The 27018-nt window shown below is 42.9% G+C and overlaps 1 protein-coding gene across 1 annotated transcript in view; it reads left to right on the forward strand.

Annotated features, from left to right (window-relative positions):
• ECT2L (epithelial cell transforming 2 like) overlaps nt 1-27018 on the forward strand; it is a 51869-nt gene that overhangs the window by 2066 nt on the left and 22785 nt on the right. Inside the window, exons 3-10 of the mRNA XM_015416424.1 lie at nt 4348-4460; nt 7145-7307; nt 10118-10370; nt 13039-13169; nt 16975-17099; nt 20666-20804; nt 22465-22633; nt 24516-24644. Of these exons, the coding sequence (XP_015271910.1) occupies nt 4348-4460; nt 7145-7307; nt 10118-10370; nt 13039-13169; nt 16975-17099; nt 20666-20804; nt 22465-22633; nt 24516-24644 (1222 nt within the window). The remainder of the gene's footprint in view (nt 1-4347; nt 4461-7144; nt 7308-10117; nt 10371-13038; nt 13170-16974; nt 17100-20665; nt 20805-22464; nt 22634-24515; nt 24645-27018) is intronic.

Genomic DNA, 27018 nt, shown 5'->3' on the forward strand with positions numbered 1-27018 from the left:
CTACACTGGACAGGCAGTTGCCTGTCAGGTGTAGGAGAGGGGGTGGGATGCTTACAGCCATCGGGGAGGCTTGTTCAGCATGATTGCCTTAGTGCTGCTGCTGGCCCAGCCTCCCCAATGCCTTTAAACACCCCCCCAACACCAGACAGGCAGGTGTCTGTCAGGTGTAGGAGCAGGGCAAGGGTACTTTAATTAATCAGGGAGGCTGCCCAAGCAGAAACACCTCACCAATGCTGCTGGGCCAGCCTCCCCAATGGCTTTATTTTAGACACACTCCCACGCACTCCTCCTCCACCTGACAGGCAGTTGCCTGTCAGGGGCAGTGCGTTGAAAGCCATCGGGGAGGCCTCCCCAATGCCTTCAGACACGCTACCCCTCCTACAACTGACAGACAACTGCCTGTCAAGGGTTGGAAGGGGCATGGAGTCCTTAAAGCCGTTGGGGAGTCTTGCTCAGCAGGATTGCCTTAGTTCTGCTGCTGGCCCAGCCTCCCCAATGCCTTTAAACACAATCCCTCCCCTTACACCAGACAGGTGGGTGTTTGTCAGGTGTAGGAGCAGGGCCAGGGTACTTTAATCCATCAGGGAGACTGTCCCAGCAACATCACCTTAGCAATGCTGCTGGCCCAGCCACCCCAACAGCTTTAACCACACCCCTACCCACTATGGAAATGTACCCCAAATTTGTGGATAAGTAGTTTCCTGTATTAGGTTATTTAACTTCTCACAATGTGGGTTCTAGAAAATTGGTTCATATGAACTTGCTTAATATCTGATTGCTTGGATGTTGTTTAAAATATATAGTTATGTCCCACTTCTTAATTGTAACATAAATGAGTTCTGAGGTAAAACCTGCCTGCTTGCACTACAATCTTCTCCATTAGAATTCCTATAACAAATGTTACATTTCAAACTTCACATCATCAATATTATAACTGGATTTACGGAACTCAAATACCGTAGTGAAGCACGGGCATCAGGCTAGTAATTTATATGGGGTACCACTCTCACAGTCCACAAATAATTGACAGGGGAAAAAGAGAAGGAAATGCTCAAATCCACTTCAAAAGTAGTGGTTGTGCAATTAGGATGCCACATGAACAGCTATGCCATGTTCAACAGGTTCGACCCAATTAATCCCATCTACTAAGTGAATAGGAGCTGCGGTGGCTCAAGTGGTTAAGACGCTGAACTGCAGGCTGTGGAAGGTCGGTAGTTCAGCAGTTTGAGACCCGGGTGCCGCATGATGGAGTGAGTTCCCATCTCTAGTTCCAGCTCCTGCTAACCTAGCAGTTCGAAAGCAAGAAATTGCAGGTAGATAAATAGGTACCACTTCGGTGGGAAGGTAACAACGTTCCGTGCACCTTGGTGTTTAGTCATGCCGGCCACATGACCACGGAAACGTCTTCGGACAGCGCTGGCTCTTCGGCTTTGAAACGGAGATGAGCACCGCAACCCTAGAGTCGAATTCGACTGGCTTTCGAGCAAGGGAACCTTTACCTTTACTAAGTGAATAGAAGGAGAATAATGTTGTACAGTGGGATTACCAGGCCATAGTCAGCCACAGCAGAAACTCCATATAAATCATCCATTCTATTAAAACACCTAGTGATTGCATGTGTTGTACAGATTACTTCCTGGTAATCTCTCTAGGACTAGCGGAACTGTGCCTACGTAAAGGGTACTTGATTTATTAAAAACCTGGGATCCAGAAATTGCTGAAATGTAGGATCCCTTTCAGCAAAGATTATGTTTAATTCCCAGTGTAGTATTCCTCTGACTTAAAAAAAAGAGGTGGGTTGCTGCTTGGAAGACAATGGGAACCATAACACAGCTCTTTCCTGCCCAAGGAGCAGCACATAGAAAAAATAGGTCTGCACAGATGTGTGAAAGATAAATGCCAGAGGACACATTGTTTACTTTGGTACAAAAGGTAGAAGTATCACACACTCAATTAGGAGAGATCTTGAGAAACCATTTCTGTTGTAAACCTACAGGAGGAATGGTCCTCCATTGAATGAAAAACAACAGTAAAATTGAGTGAACTTCCAAGAGTTTTGTTCACAATAAAGTGTTGGTTTTTTCTTCCTGAGAGGACAGTTACATTAATCTCTAATGGTGTCACAAGTCTCTTTGTTGTTTGTGCTGCAACATGTCATGTTTAAATGCTTATATTTTGTTTCAGGTTTGTTTCAGTTGTTTTTCAGATTCTGCAGTTCAAACCCTACTGCACTGTTTACTGGATGCTCATCCTGTTGATACTATGTAATTTGCCTTAAGTCTCAGTGAGACAGGTGGACCATAAATAATGTAACGAAAACAATTAATGAGAGTTTTTTTACCTCCATGACATAAAATGTCTGTCCTGTTATATGTGCCCTAACTGATGTTAAAATAGGACAGGCTCTTTAGCTTAGTTGTTCTAGTTCTCTACCAAGTTTCCATTACCTCAAAGTTTGTCGCAACTCTCCCAGGCCGACCACATGTTCAATAGCCACCTGCTTGTAGACCAGAGCTCAGCGTCCTCCTCAGCCAACCATCCCCAGGAAAAGAGCGCAACTTCCTCTTGCATGGAACCTTTATTAACTCTGTGTCTCCACCCACTTGACCAGGTCACATCAGGTCAAAGAAGCATTTCTTCCAGCTCATTCCTGGAGATTGTCTTTATTTATTTTTATTTATCTTTGCGGTTTTTCTAGCCAAAAGCCATCCTAACTCTGTTTCCTGCCTGGGAAAGTGGGGAGGAGAAACACTTGATCACCCCATTGTCTTTCCTGCTAGAGTCATTAGCATTTGTAAGAAGGTGAGCTGAGGTGTCAGTGAACTGACTTTCTCCTCTGACTAGAGGGAAAAAAACTGGTAAGATGCACAGGGAGGGCTTTTGCTTCTTGCCAACTGTCCAGAAGATAAAGCATTTCTCCACAGGGGTGTTTACTCGTTTCTATAGCAAAGTTCCACAGCTGAGGAACTGTGGCTGGAAGGCACAGCAAATAAACCCACAAAGCAACTATATTAGAAAAAAAGATAAAACTTACATTTATTGAATTAGGTTCATATCCATTACAGTAGGGATAGATAAAGGCCTAATCTAAAGAATACTTTAACTAAAACAACCTGCTAGGTTGTATAACGTTAGCTGAATGCAAGTATGGTCTATTTAGGGAATTCTGGACTTACCCAGCATGACCTCTCACAGGAGAAGCCCACAGAGGAGGAGTCAGAGGAACTCCCAGTTGTGACAATGAGAGGCACCCCATTCAGTAAGGAGATGGCACGCACACAATCTGTTCCAGCAGGGGTCATTTCGTAGAAAAAGAGCTAGGGGAACTCATTAGCATATGCCACACCCCCTGACATCACCGGAAGTGTGTCATAAGGCCACACCTCCTGACATCACTGGAAATGTGTCATAAGGCCACACACCCCACCCCCAACGGTCCCGGCCGCCGGTGCCGGCCTTGCAGCTCCACTGCCGAGCCCCATGAGGGGCCCGGCGGTGGACCTGCAAGGCTGGCGGGAGTGCAAGGAAGCCCCGCGAAGGCCTCCCTTGCCCCAGGCAGGCAGGGGTGGGGAAAGGCAGGGAGGAAGCAACTTACCCTCCCTCTTCTCCTGCCTCCTAAATGTAGTGCCCAACCTCCAAGCATACTGAATTATCTTCACTCCAGCACATACTACAGTTAGGATTTAAATGGGATTATTGGTTTAAGATCTGCATTTCCTGCTAAAGATGTTCGCTTAAAACATGGACCTTTATATACTTTGCAAAAGTCCCCCCCCACACACACACACACCTTCTGTTACTTCCTGATTAGTATGCACAGGATAGCACCCTTTGAAAAAGAAAAGAGATGGAACATACAATTAGTTAGAAATTGAGGGCTGGATTCTACGGATTCTTCCTTCCAGTGGCAATAATTTCCTCCAGCACTGGCTTGTGAAGAAGCCTTTTGTGCCAGCACATGGTTCCTTGCACCAAAGAAAACCCACACAGTTGGCAGAAAAGTTATGTAGGATCCAGTGTAAAAATCTGACAACCATTTCATCTTAAAACAGCTTTCACTGTTTTGAATCATAATGAACAGTGAATTTCTGAAACATATAGAAAAAAGTGTGCATAATAAGCTATCAGCAAAGCCATCTTAGAATGTGATCAGCCCAGACCGACGGTGGCTTGTTAGTGGAGGGCTGTCATTGGAGACAGTGCTTTAAGGTAAAAATTATGAAATGGTTCTGATACCACTGAATGTTGGTACTTCACAGAAAGCCGTAGTAGTATCAGAGGTGTATTCGTCTGTAGGCCTCTGTGTTGCTGAGCTGTACTTTGAAACCAGCTTGTGGTTTGATTTAGCTCTTTCAGGAAAGAGTCAGGCTTATAAGCCACTGGTTTGACATGTGGACTGACAGGCAGCGTAAGCAGTTTTTGCACTGGATACTCCTGAAATGCAGCGCATCACAGCTGAAGTAAGTAAGTGAGTGAGTCACAAGTTCTTTTCCTGCATGTATGATTTTTGTGAAAAGCTAAAAGCAGGTTACACGAGAACTCCCTTCCGGCACCTTACTCTTTTGTCCATGCCAGTGCTTGCATCTGCAGGGTGCAGCAGGGCCAAGTGCAGGGGTGATGACCCTACTGTACTCTTTGCCTCTGAAATGAGTGCTTAGTTAAGGCCTATTTAGCAAAGCCATGCAGAGAAGCGATGTTTGATAAAAAAGAATTAATTTGTTTCCATGGTAACAAGAGTTAATTCCTCCCCCAACACCTTAAGGTATGTACAGACATACCAGCCTCCAGTGACTACTGTGAAATTTTCTGCAAGGTGAGTTCTGCCTCTCCTTATATTAATCCTATTCTGTCATGTGTCTGACAGGATTCCCCACATGCTTCATGCAGCCTATTTCTCTAAGTAAAGACAGACAATTGGATGCCTTGTGTGTTTATCTGGTTGTATTCTTATTTTACACTTTAAAAAAAGTCTTTTCCCAACTCAGCTGATGTTGTGGCAGGGCAGTGGGGAATAGTTCCACAACTGCAAAACCAGCAGTCATTTAGGACTCTGTACTGTATGGTTGGTTTGTGTAGGCAAAGGAAGGTTCTTGGTTCTCTGAGGAAGGTGGTACATGGGGCTCTTTTTGTAGCAGGAACTCCTCTGCATATTAGGCCACACTCCCCTAATGTAGCCAATCCTCCAAGACCTTACAGAGCTCTTCTTACACATGAGGGGGGGGGGGATGGTTCCTGTTCCTTCTCTGCTTGTCGGAAGCTACTAAAGACATAAAGCTTTTGCCAGGAGAAATGTGAGACCTGGAAGACACCCAACTTGAGGTGTAACCTAATACACACGCAAGAAGACACAGGTGTAAAGGTAAAGGTTTCCCTTGCTACAGTGAATTCACCACTCAAGATATGACTGCATGAAGATAAAAGAACATTTACATCAGTGCAGATATCTCTCCCATAGTCCAATGAAATTTGAAACTGAAGGTGAAATGGCTAGTGTAGAGAGGATGGCTGCAATTTATTTTTACCCTGATAGGTTCTCTTTGCCTCTGTTAAACTGAGAGGTGTGAGTTCACCCGGAAGCTTTTCCCATCATTGCATTGCCAGCATGCGGGGGGGTGGCACTAGGGTCTCAAACTGCCAAACTACATACCTTCCGGTCTGCAGCTCAGTATGCTTTGCCAATTCAACAATTAAGTCTGTGACCCAACAGGTATTTGCACAGTGCTGTAAATTGTGTAGTTGTCTCTGCCTTAAAGATAAACCAATCTTTCAGGAGCGACACATTAGGGTTTCTCAAGCAGTCCCATGCTGTAGTGCCTCTTAAGGTTTTCATCTTGTGAGTGCCTAGGATTGCAGCCTTAAAGATACAGCAACATAGGCCAGTTGGGAGAGGGAAACCCTAACACATAGGATTATGCTGATGTGGCCTTCCAAGACGAGGGGGACTGATCCACTCCCTTCTGCAAGGCTGGTCAGGGAATCTACTTCTCTTAATAGAGGAGCCATGCCTACTAACCACTACAGAGTTTCAGGAGCATTCAACAATTAAGTCTGTGGCCCAACAGGTATTTGCACAGTGCTGTATATTGTGTAGTTGTCTCTGGCTTAAAGATAAAGCAATCTTTCAGGAGCGACACATTAGGGTTCCTCAAGCAGTCCCATGCTGTAGTGCCTCTTAAGGTTTTCATCTTGTGAGTGCCTAGGATTGCAGCCTTAAAGATACAGCAACATAGGCCAGTTGGGAGAGGGAAACCCTAACACATAGGATTATGCTGATGTGGCCTTCCAAGACGAGGGGGACTGATCCACTCCCTTCTGCAAGGCTGGTCAGGGAATCTACTTCTCTTAATAGAGGAGCCATGCCTACTAACCACTACAGAGTTTCAGGAGGGGAAAGAAGTAGTTCCTTCCATTCTTGGAAGTAAGTATATCCCATTTATTTCAATGGAAGCTGCTTTCAAGTCACTGTGCTTATTTGCTTTCATGTATTTTATTGACATCTGTACTGTTCTGCCCAGAATAGGCACACAAGGTGGTTCATGAAAAATAAAATCACATATTATAAAATACAATGGGGAAAAACAACAACAAACCAACAAGTGCCTTCAGGCATAGCACCATGGAGTTGATCAGGAAGTTGAGCTCTCGGTATTATCTGTGTTGTTATAGATTTCTCTGTCTTCTTTTTCTGGGGGTTCCCACTCCCCTAGGAGGAGCATTTGGGAAGGTATCAATCCAATGGTAGGAATTAACTTCCATCCACAGAAAGGATCCATGACATCCAAATCAATGTCTGCCTGGATCTTTATTCATGCTTCAAATATCTTTTCAAATATAAATTCGAGAACTGGTCCTATGTCAATAATATGAAACTAATCAGGCTAGTGAACCAGCCTTGACTTTATATAGCTGTCAGTACATAGTTGCTCTGAGCTTTTGAACCTGTGGGTTATAAATAAGCGTTTCCAGTTGACTGCTGTAACCCACATTGTCACACTCATAGGAACCCTTGTGGGCCTCCTCATGACAATCCTTTGGAAATCCATCATCATTTCTGAAGGGAAACAAGTAACCAACCAACAAATAGAACTCCACAATGGTTTCTCTCTTCCCTTGGGACAACTTCAGTCTCCTGTCTGTTTCACAGGTTTGTTGGGAAATGGTTTGTTGAAAATATCCCAGTGGTCAAAGTGGACTTCACGAGCTTGCTACCACGTTTCATATCTTTGTACATATTCTCCTTTCTGAGCCCCAAGGATCTATGTGCAGGAGCCCAAGTAAGCTGGCACTGGAAGTTTTTAACAGAACAGGTAAGCTCAGGATGAATATGATCTTCACTAGATATAAGAATGGTTCAGTTAAGTACAAGAACAGAAAATTGCTGTATTTTCAAGCCACTCTGTTAATGAAGCCAGTAAGCTATAAGCAGCCTTAAGAAACCTGCTGAAGAATAGACAAAATTGCCATGATTTCAAACAGATGAATTGTGATTCCTGTCACTGTGGCGCTGGAGGCACACCTCCCCCCACACACACACACATGCTTGTCTCTCCTCCCGCATCATAAATGGAACCACTTACAAATGATAATTTCCTGCTATTTAATATTGTACCAAATTTGTCACCTGCTTCTTCACTCTGATTAGTGTTTGGGCTGGCTTTGAAAATCATATCGCATATGGTGCCAGAAATATGGTGGTCACAATCCGACACAGAGCTGTCTTAAAACCATTGATACCAATGGGCTAAACCCACACCTACTGTGCACTGCATCCTGGCTAGGACATGTGGTATAACTTAAATATTGTAATTTCAAAGGTATATCTTCCTCATACGTTGTGATGACCTAGACAAATAAGGGGGGATATTTACAGAATCAAAATATTAAATTCTGTATGATAAATTGTGAAGCAATTTGTTAAATGTAGCATTATTTAATTCTGCAAAACAGTGATAGGTGTGTAATTATAACCCATTTCCACCTAACTCTGACAAATACTAATATGACAATCAAAAATGTATTTTTGATTGAAATAAAAATGGGTTCCTTGATAATATGTTTTCAGTATTTTAATTCCACTAATGCTCTGTTCCCTGACATGAGAACAGTATTTGAGAAATTAAAGAGAGTACTCTTATATGTCTAGATAGCTTAAATAAATAGTTTAGGGATGGGAAGCTGGTCAAGTGAGAATCCAAAGGAAGCATTTAGGATGGAGTGAGTAAAATGGGCAGTGCTATAAACAGACTTTCTCTAATCTGCTCTGCATTTTGACCATGCTTTGGTTTAGCTCTTGCCACATAATCATGCAATACATAACATGAGGTCAGTAGAATGCCCTAAACCTTATAAATAATATAAGTTGTGGAACTACATTTTGCAAAATAGGAAAGAGAAGCTAGTGGCATGGAGGCTCTGTGTATGTTTGCGTGAATGCATGCATGTGTACTTAACTTCCCCACTACTTTTCCAGTACAGACCACCCTAATATGCTCTCCTCCCAAGTAGAGTTCCAAGTTAATGTTTATAGAGACAGATGCATTTGGAATTGGGTGGCGCTGGAGGGAGGATAGGCAGGAAAAAGGCGGGGACCTAATTTCGCTGCTGACTTCTCTGTTCTAATTGCATCACTCCAAATTTGGGCTTTTGTTCTGTATATTTTATGTAACTTGTACTTAGGCCTATATTTGTGAAAGAACGTACTGGTAAATGTCCTCAAATGTTAATATCTCCAGTGCTACAGTAAGATTACTGTGCTCTGTGGACAGACATGGTGGATAGGAATGTTGACTCTAATCTGGGAGAACCAGGTTTGATTTCCCACTCCTCCACATGCAGCTGCTGGCATGACCTTGAGTCAGTCATAAGTTCTTTTGGAGCTGTTCTCTCACAAGCTGCTCTCTCAGCCCCACCTACTTCACAGGGTGTCTGTTGTGGGGAGGGGAAGGGAAAGGAGATTGTAAACCGCTATGAGACTCCTTCGGGTAGTGAAGGGCAGGGTATAAATCCAATCTCTTCTTCTCTTCTTCATTATTTTATTTATTAAGATTTATACCCCGCCCTCCCCTCAGAGCGGGCTCAGGGCGGCTTACAAGGGGAAAACCCATATAAAACAGATAAAAGCAATAAAACATTAATGACAATTAATAAAAATTATACTCCGGATGGTTCTCCAGGGTGATGTTATCCTATAGCTCAACCAGGTAAATCCAGTGGCCATGCAGAAATTGTGGCAGATCTTCCTGGGCCATCCTTAACCCCGATGTTTTCCACCTCATTGGTGGCGGTGGTAGTGGTGGCCCCTATGTGAAAGCCTGGCGGAAGAGCTCCGTTTTGCGTGATGTTTCATCACAGAGGTTTTCAGAAGGTAAAAACGGGGGGGGGGGGAAACACATGTAATATCTTTTATTAGGACCAACCAAATTGATACAAAACATTGGTGTTGATTTGGTTGGTCCTATTAAATAGTATTATACAGATTTTGTTCTTGTTTTTACATTTTGCATGGAGAAATATGGCCGTACAACTTTTTCCGCTTTGGAATGGTGGCCATTGTTGACTAATACAATCCACACACTGCATGCATATGTACCTAGGCGTTACATTTGACTATTAGTATCGTGGGTTTAAATTAAATTGACTATACTCCTAGACTTGGTCAGAGAACCCTGATTTTACCAGGGTCCTCTACGTTAAGAGGTTACCCAATTTCATTTTTATCCAGGGGTCATTTCGTAGAAAAAGAGCTAGGGGGACTCATTAGCATAATTCATTAGCATATGCCACACCCCCTGACATCACCGGAAGTGTGTCCTCCCCGCAGCCGGCGGCAACCTCCAGCGGGCACCAGCAGGGAGCTCCAGGCCCCGCCCTCCCGCACCTCACCCGGGGGGATGGCGTCCCCCCGCGTCCCCCCCAAATGAGTTGGTCATCTGTAACTTTGATTTGTGTATAAGCCCATAGCATGATCCTTCAACCAAAACTGATTCCTCACTTTACTAGTAGGTCTGAACCAAGTCAATTTATGAGGCTTCATAAAAAGTGAAATCTCATTTTGTTATCCTTCGTTGTTAAAAAGAAAGTATGATTTAAAATGTTGTATTTACTTTCTTCACTAAAGGATTGTCTGTGGATGCCAAAATGTGTTCGGTTTGGATGGTTTCTTCCCTACAGTCCGGCACAAAATGAGTACAGTGCTTGGAAAAAACATTATATTGCCTGTGCAACCCATCTGGATGGCTTAGCCCTTAAAGAAGCCCCTAAAACATATGAGGCTGTCAGTGGACCTCAAACAGAAAATGAGGAGCAAAAAGAGAGAATGTATGAAAAATGGCTACAAAAAGTTATTCGAGAGAGACTGGTATTACACAAGAGTAAGTTGGATGCAACTGTGACTTGATTCAGTTACTGGTAAAAGGGAACACCATGCTTAAGAAGCCCCAAACATCTCAAATCTCTTTTCCTGTAAAAAAAAAAATCTCAAAGATTTGTGATTAATTATTTGGAGAGAAAAATATGAGCACTGTGAATATTTATTGGGCATGGGATCATGTTTCCTCACCTACTGGGTAACAAAGTGGGCAGAATGGCAGAGCACCATCCCAGAAAATGTCTTCTGTAATAAGCCTTAGCATAATAATTGGGAGCTGCACAAGTGGATGAATGTATTCTTGAGGAGCTCCTATTCATCCCATGGGTGTTGTGCAGGAGACAGTCCAGTGTATTGCTCCTTCATTTTTAACAGTGTTTCAAGAATATTTCTCACGTTTCTTTCAGAGGTATGACAAGTGCAGTGATTCCCTAATGTCTGGCTAGTCTTGCTACTGAGATATTGGAGATTTATGTGATACCACCCAGTCTGCTAGTTTTATGTGTTAGGAATAGTCCAGAACATGGTGGGTGGCACCTCTGGCTGGTTCCAGACAGAAGGGAGGCTGGATCTACATGGTGATGAGATACCCATTCTCATGGTGCAATATAGCAGCTCCAAGAAGTGTGTAAATGAGTGAGAATGGTCTTCATAAACTCAATTGCTCCCTTCAATCTTGCTCCTTTCTCTACTGTTGCCCCCAACCCTGGTCCTCCCTCTTTTCTCCCTCATGCATGCATGAAACCGTATCACAATAGAGATTGTGCTGTGCCCTCATGTGGCCCAGAAAACACCCCCTCCCCCTCACTTTCCCAGGGTACAGCATGACCAGGCTAGGAAAGGTAAAGAGCTAAGGTACAGGGGCAGCATGTGGCAGAGTGAGCTGCTTCCACTTTGAAAACAGAGCTAAGTTCAAGCCCCCCCCCCCCAATATTGGCAGTGTGTGGAGCATCCACACAGATTCTCCACCAACAACCACCCTGCTTCTTCTTTGAACCAGATTTAAGAAGATTTTTCTTTGGTCCAGTTTAAAGGGGAAAGCCTCTGGAAGCCCACAAGTCATTTTCAGAATGGACAGTATCTTGTAGATGTTCTGTTTAAATGCAGCCACTTGCCACTCTCCATGTGGGGAAAACTCCGTTTGTGGAAGCAGCCAGAAGTGTTGTGAAAAGTAAGCTCTTCACATGAAGGGAATATTCTGCTGTGTGGGATTACCTTAAGTGTATATTGGCAAATACAGTTGCATAGGGTCACAAATCTGGAGGGCGTGGATAAGTGAAGAAGAAGGCTGACCCTGTGTGCCTCTTAGTGCTTTTAAATCCTTCTCTGCAGTTGGTTTGCCTGTGTATAAAAACAGGCAGGTTTGTTTGTTTGTTTGTTTGTTTGTTTGTTTTATTGGAGTTGTATCCCACCCTCCCCACAAGCAGGCTCAGGCTGGGTTCCATCAATATTAATACAGTATACAATAACAATTAATATGTCACATTTAAAACAATACAAAAGTAATAAAATACCATGCAAGATCTGATCAAATCTTTCTCAGCAGTTATGGAACAGTATAATTTATATAGGTTTTAATATGTTCCTGTCGGATTTCTGACTCTGACGATGGTCTTGCAGAAAAGCTGACTTACAAATAACTTTCCACCTTCTTCTCAGACGTGTTTGAAGACATTTGTAAGTGAATAACCTTTCAGTATAGAGGTATTCTGCAAAAAAGAAAGAAAGAGAGGAACCAATAGTATAATATCCAGGGCTTTTTTTTCTGGGGGAGTTCCGGAACCTCTTCGACAAAATTCTTTTAAAAATGTTTAAAAGTTCATGAGTTTTTAGTATACAGATTGAAAACTTCATTACCCTCTAGAGAGTTCCGGCACCTCTCTTTTAAAAAAAAGAAAAAAAGGTCTGATTAATATCCACCAAAAATATTGGGTTGGTATTGCACAGATCATATAGATGATGTGTTAGGGGGATACCCCTTATCTTATAACAATGTTGAAGCCATACTTTGCAAATTGTCCTGAGTTATACTTCAACTGTACCTTGCTTTGTTTTGATTGGTATTGTTACACGTTTGTAAAATTATAAATTTAAAATAAAATAATAATAAAATATTGGGTTGGATCCAAGTTGCTATTTGGAACTCTGCTTGCAGAATGGATATTTTCTACTTCCTGTTTTCTGCATTTTTCTGGTGCTGCTTGAAGAGCTGGTTGGGGGATTCTGAGGAACAGCATGGGAATCATGGACTTCCCTCACCTGCACATGCAGAAATGCCTTCCCCTTGCAGAACTTGTACTTTGGATACAACCTATTGAAGGTGTCATTAAAATATATAAAATGCAATATGAACATATGCAAGGTATTTTGATTGTATGTGATCTCTCAGCTTGTACGTGAAGTGAAAAATGCACGGATGAAATGTATACATGGATTCCTACCTAAATAAGTACCTTCTCTGTGGGGAGTTCTGTAACATGCACAAGCGACCTTCAGGGTAACCTATAGGCTGCTTTTAAGAAGAATGTTTTAAAACAGAATATGGACTGTTTCTTATTGAGAATAAACTGGGTGACCAGAGAGATAACAGATTCATACTATTTGAAACCTATTGAATTAAATGTTATTTTTGAATCAAATGTTATTTTTTAAAAATAGTGCATATTTTTTAGAAGAGTTGCTGAAAATGCGTCCACCTTGGCTAAGCGGAACACAGAATTCCAGATTTTTCAAATCGGGATTTCGACCATACTTGTCTCAAATTATCCATGTTGGATCACCAGAAGCATTGTTACTAATGAAGGTATTCTTTTCCAACATTGTAACTGACTCATTTTAGAAGTTCAATTTTGTGTAAGCCTAAGAACCAATTTTTACCAACCAAGTGTAGCATTAGAACATCTGAAGCCTACATCAGAGGTTGTGCTGATTGTCTTTCCATTAGAACAGAGTAAGAACAGAGAATGGAGCTGTCAGTATATTGGCAGTTATGTGGCTTTACAGTTGGCTCCACTGTAAGCTCAGGCAAAAGTTACAATAAATGCTCATCTGATTTCACTATGGTTAAAGTTAAATAGAAAGATGGTAGTTTTCTTGAATCTACCTGCTTCATGGCTGATTAATGATTTGAACCTGGATCTTTGCAGCAAAATGGAAAAGAGTTCCAAAAGTTTTTCCTTTAACTAGGAGAAGGGGTAGTGAAATGGTCTATATGAAAATGACCATGGGGGGAAAAATCTGGGAGTTGTGAGAATTCCCCCCCCTTTTTTTTCCAGTGGAAAATAGCAGTTGTAGGAAGCTATTTTAATTTGTAATATGGCATGGAGGCAAATGGTTAAGCCCACTTCCCCCAACACCACTATTCTGCTGATAAGCCATATGGCTTCCCATGGCTATGCATCAGTGCAGAATAAAACTTGTAAGATCCAGTCATGGATCTCCCATGTAGCATGTAGTTTAGCCCAAAGTGTAAAGTAATGTATAGTGGGGCAAAACATCCAAACATACAGAATACACTTGTGGGATCAGAGCTGGCTTTGATAGTGCAGAAGACCTTGGAGGCATGATCGATAGCTAAATGAAAATATGGGATCAGTGTATAGTGGTGCTGAAACAGGCAAATTCTGTATTGGGGAATTATGACAATATAAATCCATAGTGCAGCTGGCTGGCCATTGTGTGGAACAGAATGCTGAAGTGGACGCTTTTGTTTTTATTGAAGTAAAGCATGGAACAAGGCTGTATCCATTGCTCTCCCTCCCACTGTTCGTTCTTTCAAACACAACATGTCCTTTGGTTTGAGAAAGGACTGATGGAGGGATGACGTTGGAGGAGCTGTGTCTACTATATCTGTTGGCTATCCCGCCACTTAGGGTGGACTGTCTAGCATTGACCAGAGCCTGGGCCTGCCCTTTCCATCGTGCCTCTGGCTCTGTGCTATGGGCTTTCTGAAGGGGTGAGGCCCCCTCCCTCCCTGGAGATCTTCAGGAGGCACTCCAAGGCCTGCCTGTTTCCCAGGGCTTTTTTTTGGGGGGGGGGTTGAATGACAGGCATCTTTTAAGGGAGGAGGAGGTGTTGGGAGCTGTTATTTTATCTTTGGTTTTAGCTGGAGATGTTTTAATCACTAAGCTGCCTTGAACCAAGAGGAAAGGCAGGATATGAATGTTTTAATAAATAAATATATGATCAGTGCCTTAATGGTTATAGAGATATTAAGGACGTTATTGAATTTTGTGAGTATTCTGGTCAGATGGAAATATTAGAGTTACTTCTGTGGTTTCCCAATGCTTGGGACAAATTGTCTTTTTCACAACTGAAATATTCAGTGTTAAAACAAATGCCTGTTGTTGGCGATTTTAATGGACATTTGAAGAAAGCCCCTCTAGCCCTGTGTTGTCTGTACTCACTGGTTGTGGCTTTCCAAGGACTTGGAGGCATGCCTGCTTTTTGTGACCCTTTTGAGTAGAGATGCCAGGGGCCAGAACTGAGACCTTCTGCAAGCTCTTATTTCCCATTGGTGTGCAAGGGTGGTAGGCAACTGCTAAAGCTCATGTCCTCTTTGGGGAATGTACTTACTAGATGTAGGACATATTTGAGTGATGGCAGTTTGTGTTCCCGTCAAGAGAACATTGCCAAGATTCTTGGTTAGTTTGGGCTATTTCTTGGTATACCAGGGATAATTCTGTATATGTGTTGAGATTTTACTTATCAGCCTGTGAACAGGGGACCCAGTCTCTGTGCATGGAGATGTGAAGCTACTCCCCGTCCCCACCTTTCCAAGGGGTGAGGCTGTGGCTCAGTGGTGGAACACCTGTTTTGCACACAGAAAGTCCCTGGTTCAATTCTTGGTATCTCCAGTTGGAAAGGATCCCAGGTGGCTGATGTGGGGAAGATCTTCCTCTGCTTGAAGTCCCTGGAATGCCACTGCTTAGAGTAGGCAATAGATACTAAGCCAGAGGACTTAGTATAAGGCAGCTTCGTGTGCTCAGATGCTGCTAGCTGACGCTCCCCAGCCTCCATTCTATCTTCTGTGTCTACATAGGTCATGAGCCCTCTAAGTAGTGTCACTTCTAAGCCCTAATCTGGATAGCCAGAATCAGAAGCTAAGCAGGGTCAGCCTTGGCTAGTATTTGGAAGGGCGACCTCCAAAGAATACCAGGGCTACAACACAGAGGCAGGCAATCGCAAACCACCTTTAAAAGTGTCTTGCCTTAAAAACAAAGTCTAGATCACCACCTAGTGGTGCATAATGCTAAAAGAGCTAGAAATTCTGGCTGCCAGACAATCTTAAATAAATAAATCTTAGGAACTCCTGGCTATTCTACATGCAGCACCATACTATAATAATTATTATTGTCATTAACTGTAGTGCCTGGCATTTTGTTGGTTTCTGTAAATCAAAAAAGGGAGGGGAAGACTTTTGGTTTCTTGTGCTCAAGGAAGTGTGGCTACCTTTGTGTCATTTCTTGTTTTGGATGTGCGTGTCTTCTTAAAAATTTGTTTGGATCAGCTTTTACACCTGGAGGTTTCTCCCACACTCTCAGCTTTGTACATCCTCCTAAACCAAGTTTCAAATGTTGCAGTTAGCATGACATGCAAATTATGTCTCTTAGAATAAGGCAGATGATGAAATATTCTGCTTCCAGTTATATGGAATTTAAGGGCAGACAGTGGAGTGACAGTTAAGAGTGAAGTAGGGTTAGATGGAAAAGGAATGTCTGTGGGAAAGGATGGAGGACTTTTTTGCTTTAGACATAACCACCACATATGGTAAAAAGATCCAACATTATTTTGACACTTCCAATATACTTTTGAACAATCGAGATAAATCTTTGCCAGTTTATCAAGCATAATATGCCATCTATAAAACATTTTATAAATATTTTCCTTATATGAAATTGCTTTAGTAATTTAATTTCCCCACACACACCTGTGACCACTGGTCCAGCTCAATATTATGACCCAAGTTTTGTGCCCACTTTATCATAATATTTTTGAACTCTTCATCCTGGGTCTTATTATCTAAAAGTAGTACATACATTTTCTTAATGAGGTTGCCAGTAACTAATAGAAGGGATGTCAGCCCGCTTTGGATGGTGAAAAGGCTGCACAGCATCTCTTTCCTACTTTGGTTTAATGAAAAGCTATGGCGTGATGTAGAGTTGCCAACTGCAGCTGGGGAAATTCCTGGATATTTGGAACATGCCTAGGGAGAGTGGAGAGAGCTCTTCAGGTATATGATGTCACTCTAGGACTTCCATTTCTCCTAGATGTCATCGTATACCATAGAGTTTCCTCCAAAGGAATTGATCTCTGTAATTCCAGGAGAACTCCACGCCCTGCCTTGAGGTTGCTAACTCTAGTGATGAGGTTGCATTGCTCACCTTTCATCCCAATCATCTGTTCCTATGATTCCTGGCTGGTTGAAAAATCAGTAGGGGGCAAGGTTGGCAGGGCAGGGATGTTACTTATATCACTTTATTTCTGAGAATGGTGTCCCCTTCATCCTTCTCTCCCCCCACCCCCAGCCTGGCACTTTGGCCCCATTCTTTCCCTGTACATCAGGCTTCTGGACAATGTTTCTTAATATCTTTATTAAATGTTTTCAGAAGAGAATGTCCTCAAATGACATACTTTCAGAACAAGTTTCCAAAGAAGTCAAGTCTGTACCAAACTTCAGTCTGGCAACTGAGCAGCATTTTGTATTAGCCTCCTTAAAAGCTTTGCCAAAAAGGTAAGCAAGATGAGAGATTTCAAAACCCCTAGAGAATAGTTTGTGTATTTGAAACCTACTTTTTATATATGAAAATGTGGGAGATCATGAATTGGGGGAATGCATGGTTGATGAGGTTGTCTGGCTAAAGCCCCCCCCCCCCAACTGCTTATGGGGGTCAGAAAGCAGCATGCAGGTACAGGCTAAGGCTTCAAGTTTGGGTGACTAAAGGGAAGAAGCCCAGCAAAAGTTGTGATGGGCTCAAGTCCAAAGGAAGGGGCATTAAAACCCTGCATGTTCAGGGAATGAATGAGGCTTGCATTTACACTATGCCTTCGGGGTGGAAGCTGAGAAGCAAGGTCATCCTTTGGCTCCAAATTCGCAACCTAGTCAAGGAGTCTCCAAGGAAATCCAGTGCTGTGTTCTGAGATCTCTTGAAAGACAGGAGGAGGAGGCCTGGTGTCACATTTATGGGTATATTTGACATCCCAAGGTCTCCTCAATCAGAAACTGTATCTGTTGCACACAAAAGATCCTGGCATCTCCAGTTAACAGTTCTGTATTAACAAGTCTGGAAAATACCTCGGCCATAAACCTAGAAGAAGCTGCTTCAAGCTGCATCCACACAACACTGGCTATTGTTGTTAAATAGTGGGTTTAACATGGCAGAGGTGAAGGCAGAGTGATTTCAACAAGCAACAGTTTATTGCATCTCCACAGGAATGCTTTACATGGGGCAACGGTCCTAACTATATACACCTAAGCCACTCCCAGCCCCCATGCGATTGGTGAGTTCAAATGGCCTCCAGGCTCCAAATTGACTGGCTGCCCTCAGGGGCCAATCCACAGGCAGGTTCCAGGATCCTGCCTGCCTTTGTTCTGTGACTTCAAGCTCCACTAGGTGGACTCCCCAGACAAGCCCAGACATGCCTCTCCACTCTCCATCTAGGTGGCCTGCCAGACAAGTCCAGGCATGCCTCCTTATGCTGTCTAGTAGCATCCGCAGCAGTTAAGCCTGAGTGGAAAATTGTACATGTCCAGACATAACAATTGTACTAGCAACATACTATTACAATCATTCATCTCCTTGATTGTCTTGTCATCATAGGAAAGCCCAACTGGAAATGATTGCTATAGCACAACTGATGCTGGGCTGATGAATTGGGGGAGAGAAAAAGAGGGGAAGATGGAACCCCATCACTTCCCTCCATCTTATGATTTACAGACCTCCTTTACTCCCACCATCTTTACTCCTAAAAAACTATGGAGGCAGCCTAGATCAGAGTAGAGAGTACAGGGCTAGATTGTCCAATGTTCTAACCCCCTATAAGGTAGTCTCAAAGCTAACTGCTGGGTGAAGAATTTGGAGGAAAGCAGAAGGGACAAAAAAAAAACCCCTCTGTCCTGGTGCTCCCAGACCTCTAGCCCCTTCCCCCTGAGCTCTTACAGATACTATTTTAAACAATCCCCAGTTTAAGAAAAGTGGCTACTTTGACCATGGAACAAACGTAAAGAAAACAGTCATGAGAGTCTGACCCACAGTCAACAAGACTTGCAAAGAAGATGTTTTCTGTATATTATGGTCAAGAAGCACTGCAACATAATAAACACATTCCTTCAAATCATAAGAAAATCCTAGTGTAAAAATACATCATCAACGTCGTCTACGGATTTTATAACAACATTTCAAAATTGGATCTTAGGAAATATTCTGTAGTATACAAAAATTCAATTCCTTACAATATGTACAATGTGAACAATGAAAAACAGTATACAATCCAAATACAGTCTGACTTACAGAGTAATACAAAAGCTCTGTTGCTCATAAAGTGCTTTACAAAAAGTCATGAAAGATCTGCAATATAATAATACTAGGAAGAAGGCCCACTGCGGAGACAAATGCAACCAGCTCTAGCTGGGTCACCGCCTGCCAGCCTCCCCCTCGGGAGAAGAAGGAGCGGTGGCAGCCTTGTCCCCTGGACCCAGCGGTGGGTAGAGCACAGCCGCTCCGCTGGCGCCTGCATCCCAGCTCCCGGGGTCGGACAGGAGGAGGATCTTGGTGCGATGGCAGGCCCACATCAGGGAGAGCTCTTGGTTTGTTCAGCGGTGGCACTGGTGGTGGCGTCAGAGGTGCCTCGGCTGCCCCAGACGACGATGACAGGGCTGCCAGCAGAGGGGCGGCCTCTTGCCACAGCAGCAGTCGCTGCCCTGCCCCCGCCTCTACTGTGGCTTTTCTGAACACGTGTGGGCTCTTGCACCTCTTCTCCGCCTCCCCCAATGGGCCTGCTCATCCTCTGGCTGCTGGAGTGCCCGTCCCCTCAGGTAGCTCAGAGCACAGTGAGCCAGAGATGCTGCCGGCTGCCTCGCCACCTCTGTGGGCGGAACAGAGGCAAGGGAGCCAGCCAATGCAGCCAGGGGATCCTTCAGAGTGGCAGGTGTGAGAGCGAAAGGCTGCGGGAGCGTGTGCAGGAGGGACACCAAAACTCTTTTATATATTAGGAGAGATTCCCCTTATTATGAAAAAATACAAAATATTTTAAAAATAAACCCATGTATAAAGTAACTTACAATGTAACTTACATCGTACTCAGCTGGAAAGTATCTTGGGGAAAGTATTAATAGTTTGTAACCAAAATGGGCACAACGAAGGAAGAACCCTTGGTTCAACATCCTAGTATACACCATGGCCAATTTGTCTTCGGAAAATCCACAAGCAGGATTTGGCCAATAGGAGCCTGAAGGCACCATTTTCAGAAATGTAGGTGTCCAAACTGGTGGTTAAGCCAGCAGTTCACAGTCTGGAGAAAGCCTCACTAGAGGACACAAGATGTCTGGAAAGGAAGCATGGAGTTCCACCGAAGAGAATCTATAAGAACAGAGCCAGGGACACTTGTCTCCCAGTATCAGAGGTTTAGCACCAAAACAGAAGTTGCAGAGAAGCATGAATATTTGGGAACTTTTGTCCACAACAACTCTCCTTTCTTCTTTATGAAGCTGGTGAGTTTTAATTCTGTATGTGTGCCAGTGTTGGGAGTCATGTTCCAATCCACAGATCCGGACACACACAGCATCGATGCTTAAATACAACTGTATTTAAAGACTCTATGTGATTGCTTGGCAAATAAATGTCTGCTGATGGCTTGTAGGAGAGAGAACTCCACAAGATTCACTACGTTTAGGAGGAGGACAAATGCAATAATTTGAAGCTGATTCAAGCTACAAATAAGCCAACATCACACATAATATGTAGTACTAAATCATTCGGCAATAGGCTGTTGGTGCAATCATAAATGGGATTTTTACATGGAACTTTGTGCATAGCCTGAATAAGGAAATATTAATGAACACTGTTTCAGTTTAAGGGGTAATGAGTAGAACATGTGAGAGAGTAATGAATAAATGTCCCCAAATCATGTGTAGAAGCTTTTTAATAATAATCACTATGCATTTAAGTACTTTTAAAATGTATGGTAGTTTAGGATCCATCCTTATGTTGCTCTCTTTTCTCTTTAACCAATATGAAAGGATAATCTGGCAACTATAAATTTGCACTTCATTTCAATCCTCAATTTTTCATTTTCATTTAGAAAGAATGTTGCCGGGAGTGACAGTTACCCAGTCTTACCTCACAAACATTGTCTGACTGTTTCCCAAAGATATGTCAATATGGCACATCTTCTTCAGCCACACCTGGTCTTGATATCTTCCCAAGTTCCAGCTTATGAGGTATAACCATTATATGAAGTCTCGTCTTTTTCTCTTTATAGGGAAGAGATAAATGAATTAGTTAGGAAATTGAACAACAGAACGGTTTATGAGACCAAAAATAAATGGGGCGATATGAAAGTGTGGAAGGAGAATACAGATTTTCCAGTCATGTAGTTACTTAAGTGTTATGGATTGGATCCAGTGATTCTTTTCACTCAGGAGGGAATCTTCTGCTGGAGGGAGAATGGAAGGACTCCTTCCTATAGTGGAAAATTGCTTACTTAGCAGAAGGGTACTATTGGATTCAATCCACAAACGATAAAATGGGACAGTAATACAAAACAATGGGACAGGAGAAGTCCTCACTTTCCAGGCCTTCCCGCCCCGCCTGCTTGCCCAGTGCTAGCACTCCCCACTTGGTTGGCTGAAGAATTGGGGGAGAGAGAAGAGGGGGAACAAGGAACCTATCATTGAACTCCACCTTATGAGTCATATACATCCTTTCTTCCCACAATCTTGCCCATTGTGGCAAGCATATAATTTCCTTGTACAGATCTCTGGCACTGCATGTAATGATGCAATGCCAAGCCAGTGGGATGGATCACAATCATGCCCAGGGAGATGGGGATTAGTGGGACCCCTTGGAACAGCATAGGGGCAAAGCAGGGTACTGCTATGGGAGAAGAAAATCACTGAAAATGAGGCCTCCTTCTGGAAGCAGAAGTGTCTTCCACAAGCGGAAAAGGAAGTTTGGATCCACACCAATATCTATAAAGTTTCCTAAAATTTATGAAGAGAAATAGGGTTTCAGAAAATGTCTGAGCATGTGACTGAGACAGATGTGTTCGCATTCCATCGCCAAGAGATCTACAGTGGAATAAAAATCACATTCTCCACTGTTACTTATGAGTGTAAATTATTTACATGACCATTAAAGGATGGCACTAGGATGTTTGGTAGATGATAAGGAATTTATATTTCTGTAAACAAGAAATATATATACACACCCATATGCTGATAGCTTGATCTCCTTTCCAAAGAAAGAGTCATATGCTACCCTGGGGTTGGGGCACAGATTATCACACAATATGGCCCAGGTTTGAGTCAATCCTGGCCATAACTCAGTACAATTCTGTGGCAATTTTTAAGATTGTGCTGGAAATAGATACAGGTTTAATTACATTAATTCTGGCTCCATGTGAACTTCCTGAACTGGGAAAATCAGTGCGCAGAAGGCAGAAATGTTATCTGTGTATGCTGGAAACTCTTGAATGTACTGACAGATGTGTGACGTGGCATATATACACATTATTAGCTGTCAGCATTTTCTTCCCAAAATAAAGGGCTGCTGGAGATTCTTAAGCATTTCCTTGAGTGAATTTTATAATTATCTGTTAAAAAACTTTCTAATGTACATTATATTCATTTTAAAATTATATATTGAAGTAAAATTATGACTTCGCAATCTAGTGTAGTTCCAAATTATTCATATTATCATTGTAGTTGAAACTCCTTTCATTTTTAGTCATAAAATAAAAGCTTGATGAACAAATAAATTATAACTACTTGCAGAAGGTTTTGGACATATTGCATTGCAAGAATTTAGTCTCTTGTTTTGCAAATCGTGCAGCTACTTTTCCATTCAATGTTGGCTTCTCTTTACTGTGTTTTATTTCAGATGATTGTGGATAGTGTTAAGCCTGGAGTAATCCCTGTTGTATATGAACATTGTGGCACAACTTTGGAAAGCCTCTTTTATTATGTAGAAAAAGAGCTGGATAGCCGAACAGCAAAGAGTATCGGGATTGTTAGTGATGGAGATTCCAGAGGGATTAACTTACTTCGAGGTAGGGTTCAACTTGAAATAGCAAGACGCTTTTAAGTAATAATTCATTATTACCATTCAATAGCAAATGTTTCACAGAGATGAATGTGAATTGCAACTTTTGATTCTTGTATCAAGCGTCTGTCTTCAGGACTCTAATCTTGCTTGCAGAATGGAGCAAGAGACCCTGTGTAGCATAGCGGTCAGCTAAGGATCAGGGACATGTAGGTTCAAACCCTCTCTTGGCTGTGAAGCCATGGAATTACTAACGCAGGGGCTAGTTGCTTTCCCTTGTACCTTGCAATGATTGTAAAGGTAAAATAAGGGTGGGGGGATCTATGTACATTCCTGAGAGAAAAGGAGGGATAAAAATGTACTAGAACAGACCTGCCTGTTTTTCTGATTCATCTCTTTTCCAGTTAAGTGTGCAGGGCAAGTTTAACAGTGGCCCCGGTCACACGGGCCGGATACCGCAGCCAGTGACAGTTTTCTTCAGAAGACAGAAGACTAGAATTTTCAACTGGTGCTGAAAGATATCTGTGCAGTTAACGCTATGGCTTGAGTTCAGCTGAATGTTTCTGTTGGCAGAAATCTTTCCACCTGTGGGGCATTATTTTCTTGCCTCAACTTTCCCACTTCGGATACCCCCAAGAACAGCATTTTGGGGAATGGTGAGAAAGTCACACTCCACATGTGAAAATCCTTCCACTCACTGAAAGATTTGGCTGGATCCAAGCCTGCTGTTGGTAAGGCTAAATCCTTTTGCGCAAGGGTTGGCTTTTTCTTTTCTTATTTCAAAGAGGTGCCAGAACTCTCAAGAAGGAAATGACATTTTCAGTATGTATACTGAAAACTCATGAACTTTTAAACATTTAAAAAATAGTTTTCTCAAAGAGGTTCCAGAACTCTATTCCTGTGTGTTCCCCCCCAGAAATAAAGCTCTACTTTTGCGTCTCAGAATCTAAGAAGCTGAGATTATATTGGCATGCTTTTGTTAAATCTGAGCTTCCATAGCTAGATGAAAGCCATCAAGCCCTGTGTTTTATTTTCCTGGAACCCTCCAATTTCTTTGAAATTTTTCATCCCCACAATACTTGAATTGTTCTTATTGTTCCAGGGTCATGTGGGGCTCCATCAGAATAACCTAAGGGCTAAATTAAAAATTATACAGGAGGTGGATGCAATAATCTCGGAAGTGCTTTTTTTGAAAAATTAAAAGCTGTTATGGAGGGTGCAAAGATGAGTGGAGGTGGGAAAGAAGAAGGTGACCTTGTTTGATTTTCCCCTTTGGCACTTTGTTTTTTTTTGCCGTCTCCCCCCCCCCAACTGCTTTCTCATCAGCAGCTGAAAAGATGCCTCTTTTCTGGCATCACAAAAGTACTTGCATACATTATTGGGGACTCTGGTCTGTACTACTGTGTATCGTTTGCTGTGGTTTGGATCCTACTGTGTGGTTTTGCATCATTTAATACTTATGCCTTGCTTCAACTCTGTTTGGTTCTGCAACCCAAATCCTATTTCATTGTTTACTGAATGTCCCATTTTGTTGATTGTACTGACTCACTCTGTGTAATCCACCTTGAGTCCCATTGAGAAAGGTGGACTATAAATAACATAAATTAAATTAAAGGAGCTGGGTGATTTGAAGGTGAAAACAAGTAGAGGGGGAAAGTTCAAGTGGCCCCTCACCTGCTGTTGTTCCACATAAACTCAAGCCTCTTGTGGCTTCTTTTAATTGGAAACAACAACAACAATTTTGGTGCAACCCCTGTCCCCAAGGCTTCTTGCCTGGGAACCACTGTCCCTTACTTCTCCTCAGAGTTTCTTTCAGTCAGAAGAAGGCATGTTCCCATCATGGATCTACTAGTGTGGCTCTCCTAGCTGACGTGTTTAATTTTATTTAGGCTGTCGAATCAGCATGAAGGACCTTCTTAATCCTGAGGTGAGAGAATTCTGGAAGAAGTTAGGAAGCTGTATCACCTCTCAACAAGAAGGTGGATATGTAGACATTTTTCTTCCTCTTGCAGCATCAGGTCAGTTCTGTTTTAACGTCTGCTGCAATGACTAGTCATTGTTGCTTTGCCTACAATAGGTCCAATCCACTGACCTGGTTGGGCCTTGAAACAAGTTTATTGTGAAGATATCGGCTTTACGAAGAGAGGTTGATACAAACTATATATTATACTATTACCACTTTCTTGTCTATATCGGAGAAATAAGATCTTGGTATCTTTTCCAGCAAAGCCAAGACCAGCCTAGAGCTCTTTGAATCTCTGGTAACCTCAGGCCTTCTGAGATGATCATCAGCTGGCAATGAAAAATAGAATCTTTTCCTTCAGATGATTTTTCCTATTAACCATTGGTGTCAAAAGATAAATATCTTTGCTCATGCATGATGTTTTCACCATACCAGTACGTGCATTTGTTATTCCACCATTATAGCAACTCATTCCATTGTAAAGCCTTAGTCATGGTTCGACTAGGTTGCAATCAGATGTTGCACTTAAGTACAGCTAAGTAACCATGTGCATACCCCAGGCTTGTTTCCAGACTGATGTGCACTTCTCGATCCTTTCTCCCTTTCTTCTTATGCAGAGAATAGTGGTTAAAAGGTAACTGGGGCTCCCAGCAACACAGGAATGAAGGCCCGTGGCTTAACATAACCAGACAGGATCCTGCTTTTTGGTGAAAACTGCCATCAGGTCACACAGCCAATTTATGGCGACCCCATGGGGTGTTCAAGGCAAGAGATGTTCACAGGTGGTTTGCCACTGCCTGCCTCTGTAAAGCAAGCCTGCCCTTCTGTGGTGGTTTCTCACCCAAATACTATACCGGGGCTGACCCTGCTCAGCTGCCAAGATCTGACAAGATCAGGCTTGCCTGGGCCATCCAGATCAGGTCCAACCCACTGCTTAGTGGGAGAGGAAACAAATTCTGATTAACCTGCTCCTACATTCTTATGTCACAGATAACCAGAGCTCCTTTTTAACCACAATTCTCTGCATGAGAAGGGAAGGGAGAAAAGTGAGGCATACAATTCAGGCAACCAGGCTGGGCTGTGCAGTTTTTACTTAACCATGTGAAGTCTGAATGCAGCCCTATGGTCAGAACAGGCTCCTAGCTTGCCTGGGCCATCCAGGTCAGGTCCAACCCACTTCTTAGTGGGAGAGAAAACAAATTCTGCTTAACCTGCTCCTACATTCTTATGTCACAGATAACCAGAGCTCCTTTTTAACCACAATTCTCTGCATGAGAAGGGAAGGGAGAAAAGTGAGGCATACAATTCAGGCAACCAGGCTGGGCTGTGCAGTTTTTACTTAACCATGTGAAGTCTGAATGCAGCCCTATGGTCAGAACAGGCTCCTAAGTCCCCAAAATCAGGAGCACAGTTGATATATCTTCCTTTACTGTTTCTAAAAATCATCACTGGCATAGGAAATTCTCAAATCAGCTCCCCTGTTTCTCCCTTTCCTCCCTGTTGGCAGAGTAATTAGCACAGCAATGGTGCACAACCTGATTAAGCGTAGATAAAGGTTTATTTAGGAACTAATATACTTGACAGGAAACAGAAGAGACAGAGAAGTTTTCTAATTGCATCTCCAGCTGAGAGGGTAGACGAAGTGTGGAACTTCCAAGAAGGAGGAAATTGCCCTAAGCAGGGGTCATTTCATAGAAAAAGAGGTGCAGGAGCTCATTAGCATAACTCATTAGCATAACTTAGTTGCATATGCTGCGGGGTAGGCGGGGTGGGGCGCCCCGGAGGCCTTCCCTGGGCCCTGCGCCTTGGTGTGGGCCAAGGAAGGTGGGCTGGGGGGGGCCTCTGCAACTTACCTGACTGCTTCTTGCTCTGACTGAGGGCTGCTGGGAGCAGGGGGCGGGGCTTGTTGCATGTGCCCACCCCCTGGGCTCTGTACTGCCAGAGCTCCGCTCCTGTGTGCTCCTGCAGGAAATGACCCCTGGCCCTAAGAGTAGCAATCTGGAGACAGACAAGGAATGGCACTTAACAGGAGAGAAGGTGCTGACCTCACTTCTCTCCTCCTTTGTAGATCAGACATTGTCTTCTCCCTTTCATTATAAGATATCCTCACCTAGAGCTTTTATTGCCCCATGCCTTTATTGTCTACACAGCAGTTCTGATGTTTTTATTACTACTGGGCCATAATGCCTTCACCATTTCATGAATGTCGATCACATTACTGTAAGAGGATGAGAGGGGATGACTGTGAACAATTAATAAGTTGTACCCCCAGAGGCCTTCTCCCTTCAAATACACAGGGCAAGATCAAATTTCCTAGGGATTACTGATTTAGAAAAAAAAGTTTTCCCAGATTTTTAACACAATGTAGGTAAATGTGGCCACTGCCATAGTGAAAATCCTTACCGTTTGCTGTTTTTTAGTGATGTCTC

This window comes from Gekko japonicus, unplaced genomic scaffold (assembly GCF_001447785.1).
Source record: "Gekko japonicus isolate JY-2015 unplaced genomic scaffold, Gekko_japonicus_V1.1 scaffold1821, whole genome shotgun sequence".
Taxonomy (NCBI): Eukaryota; Metazoa; Chordata; class Lepidosauria; order Squamata; family Gekkonidae; genus Gekko; species Gekko japonicus.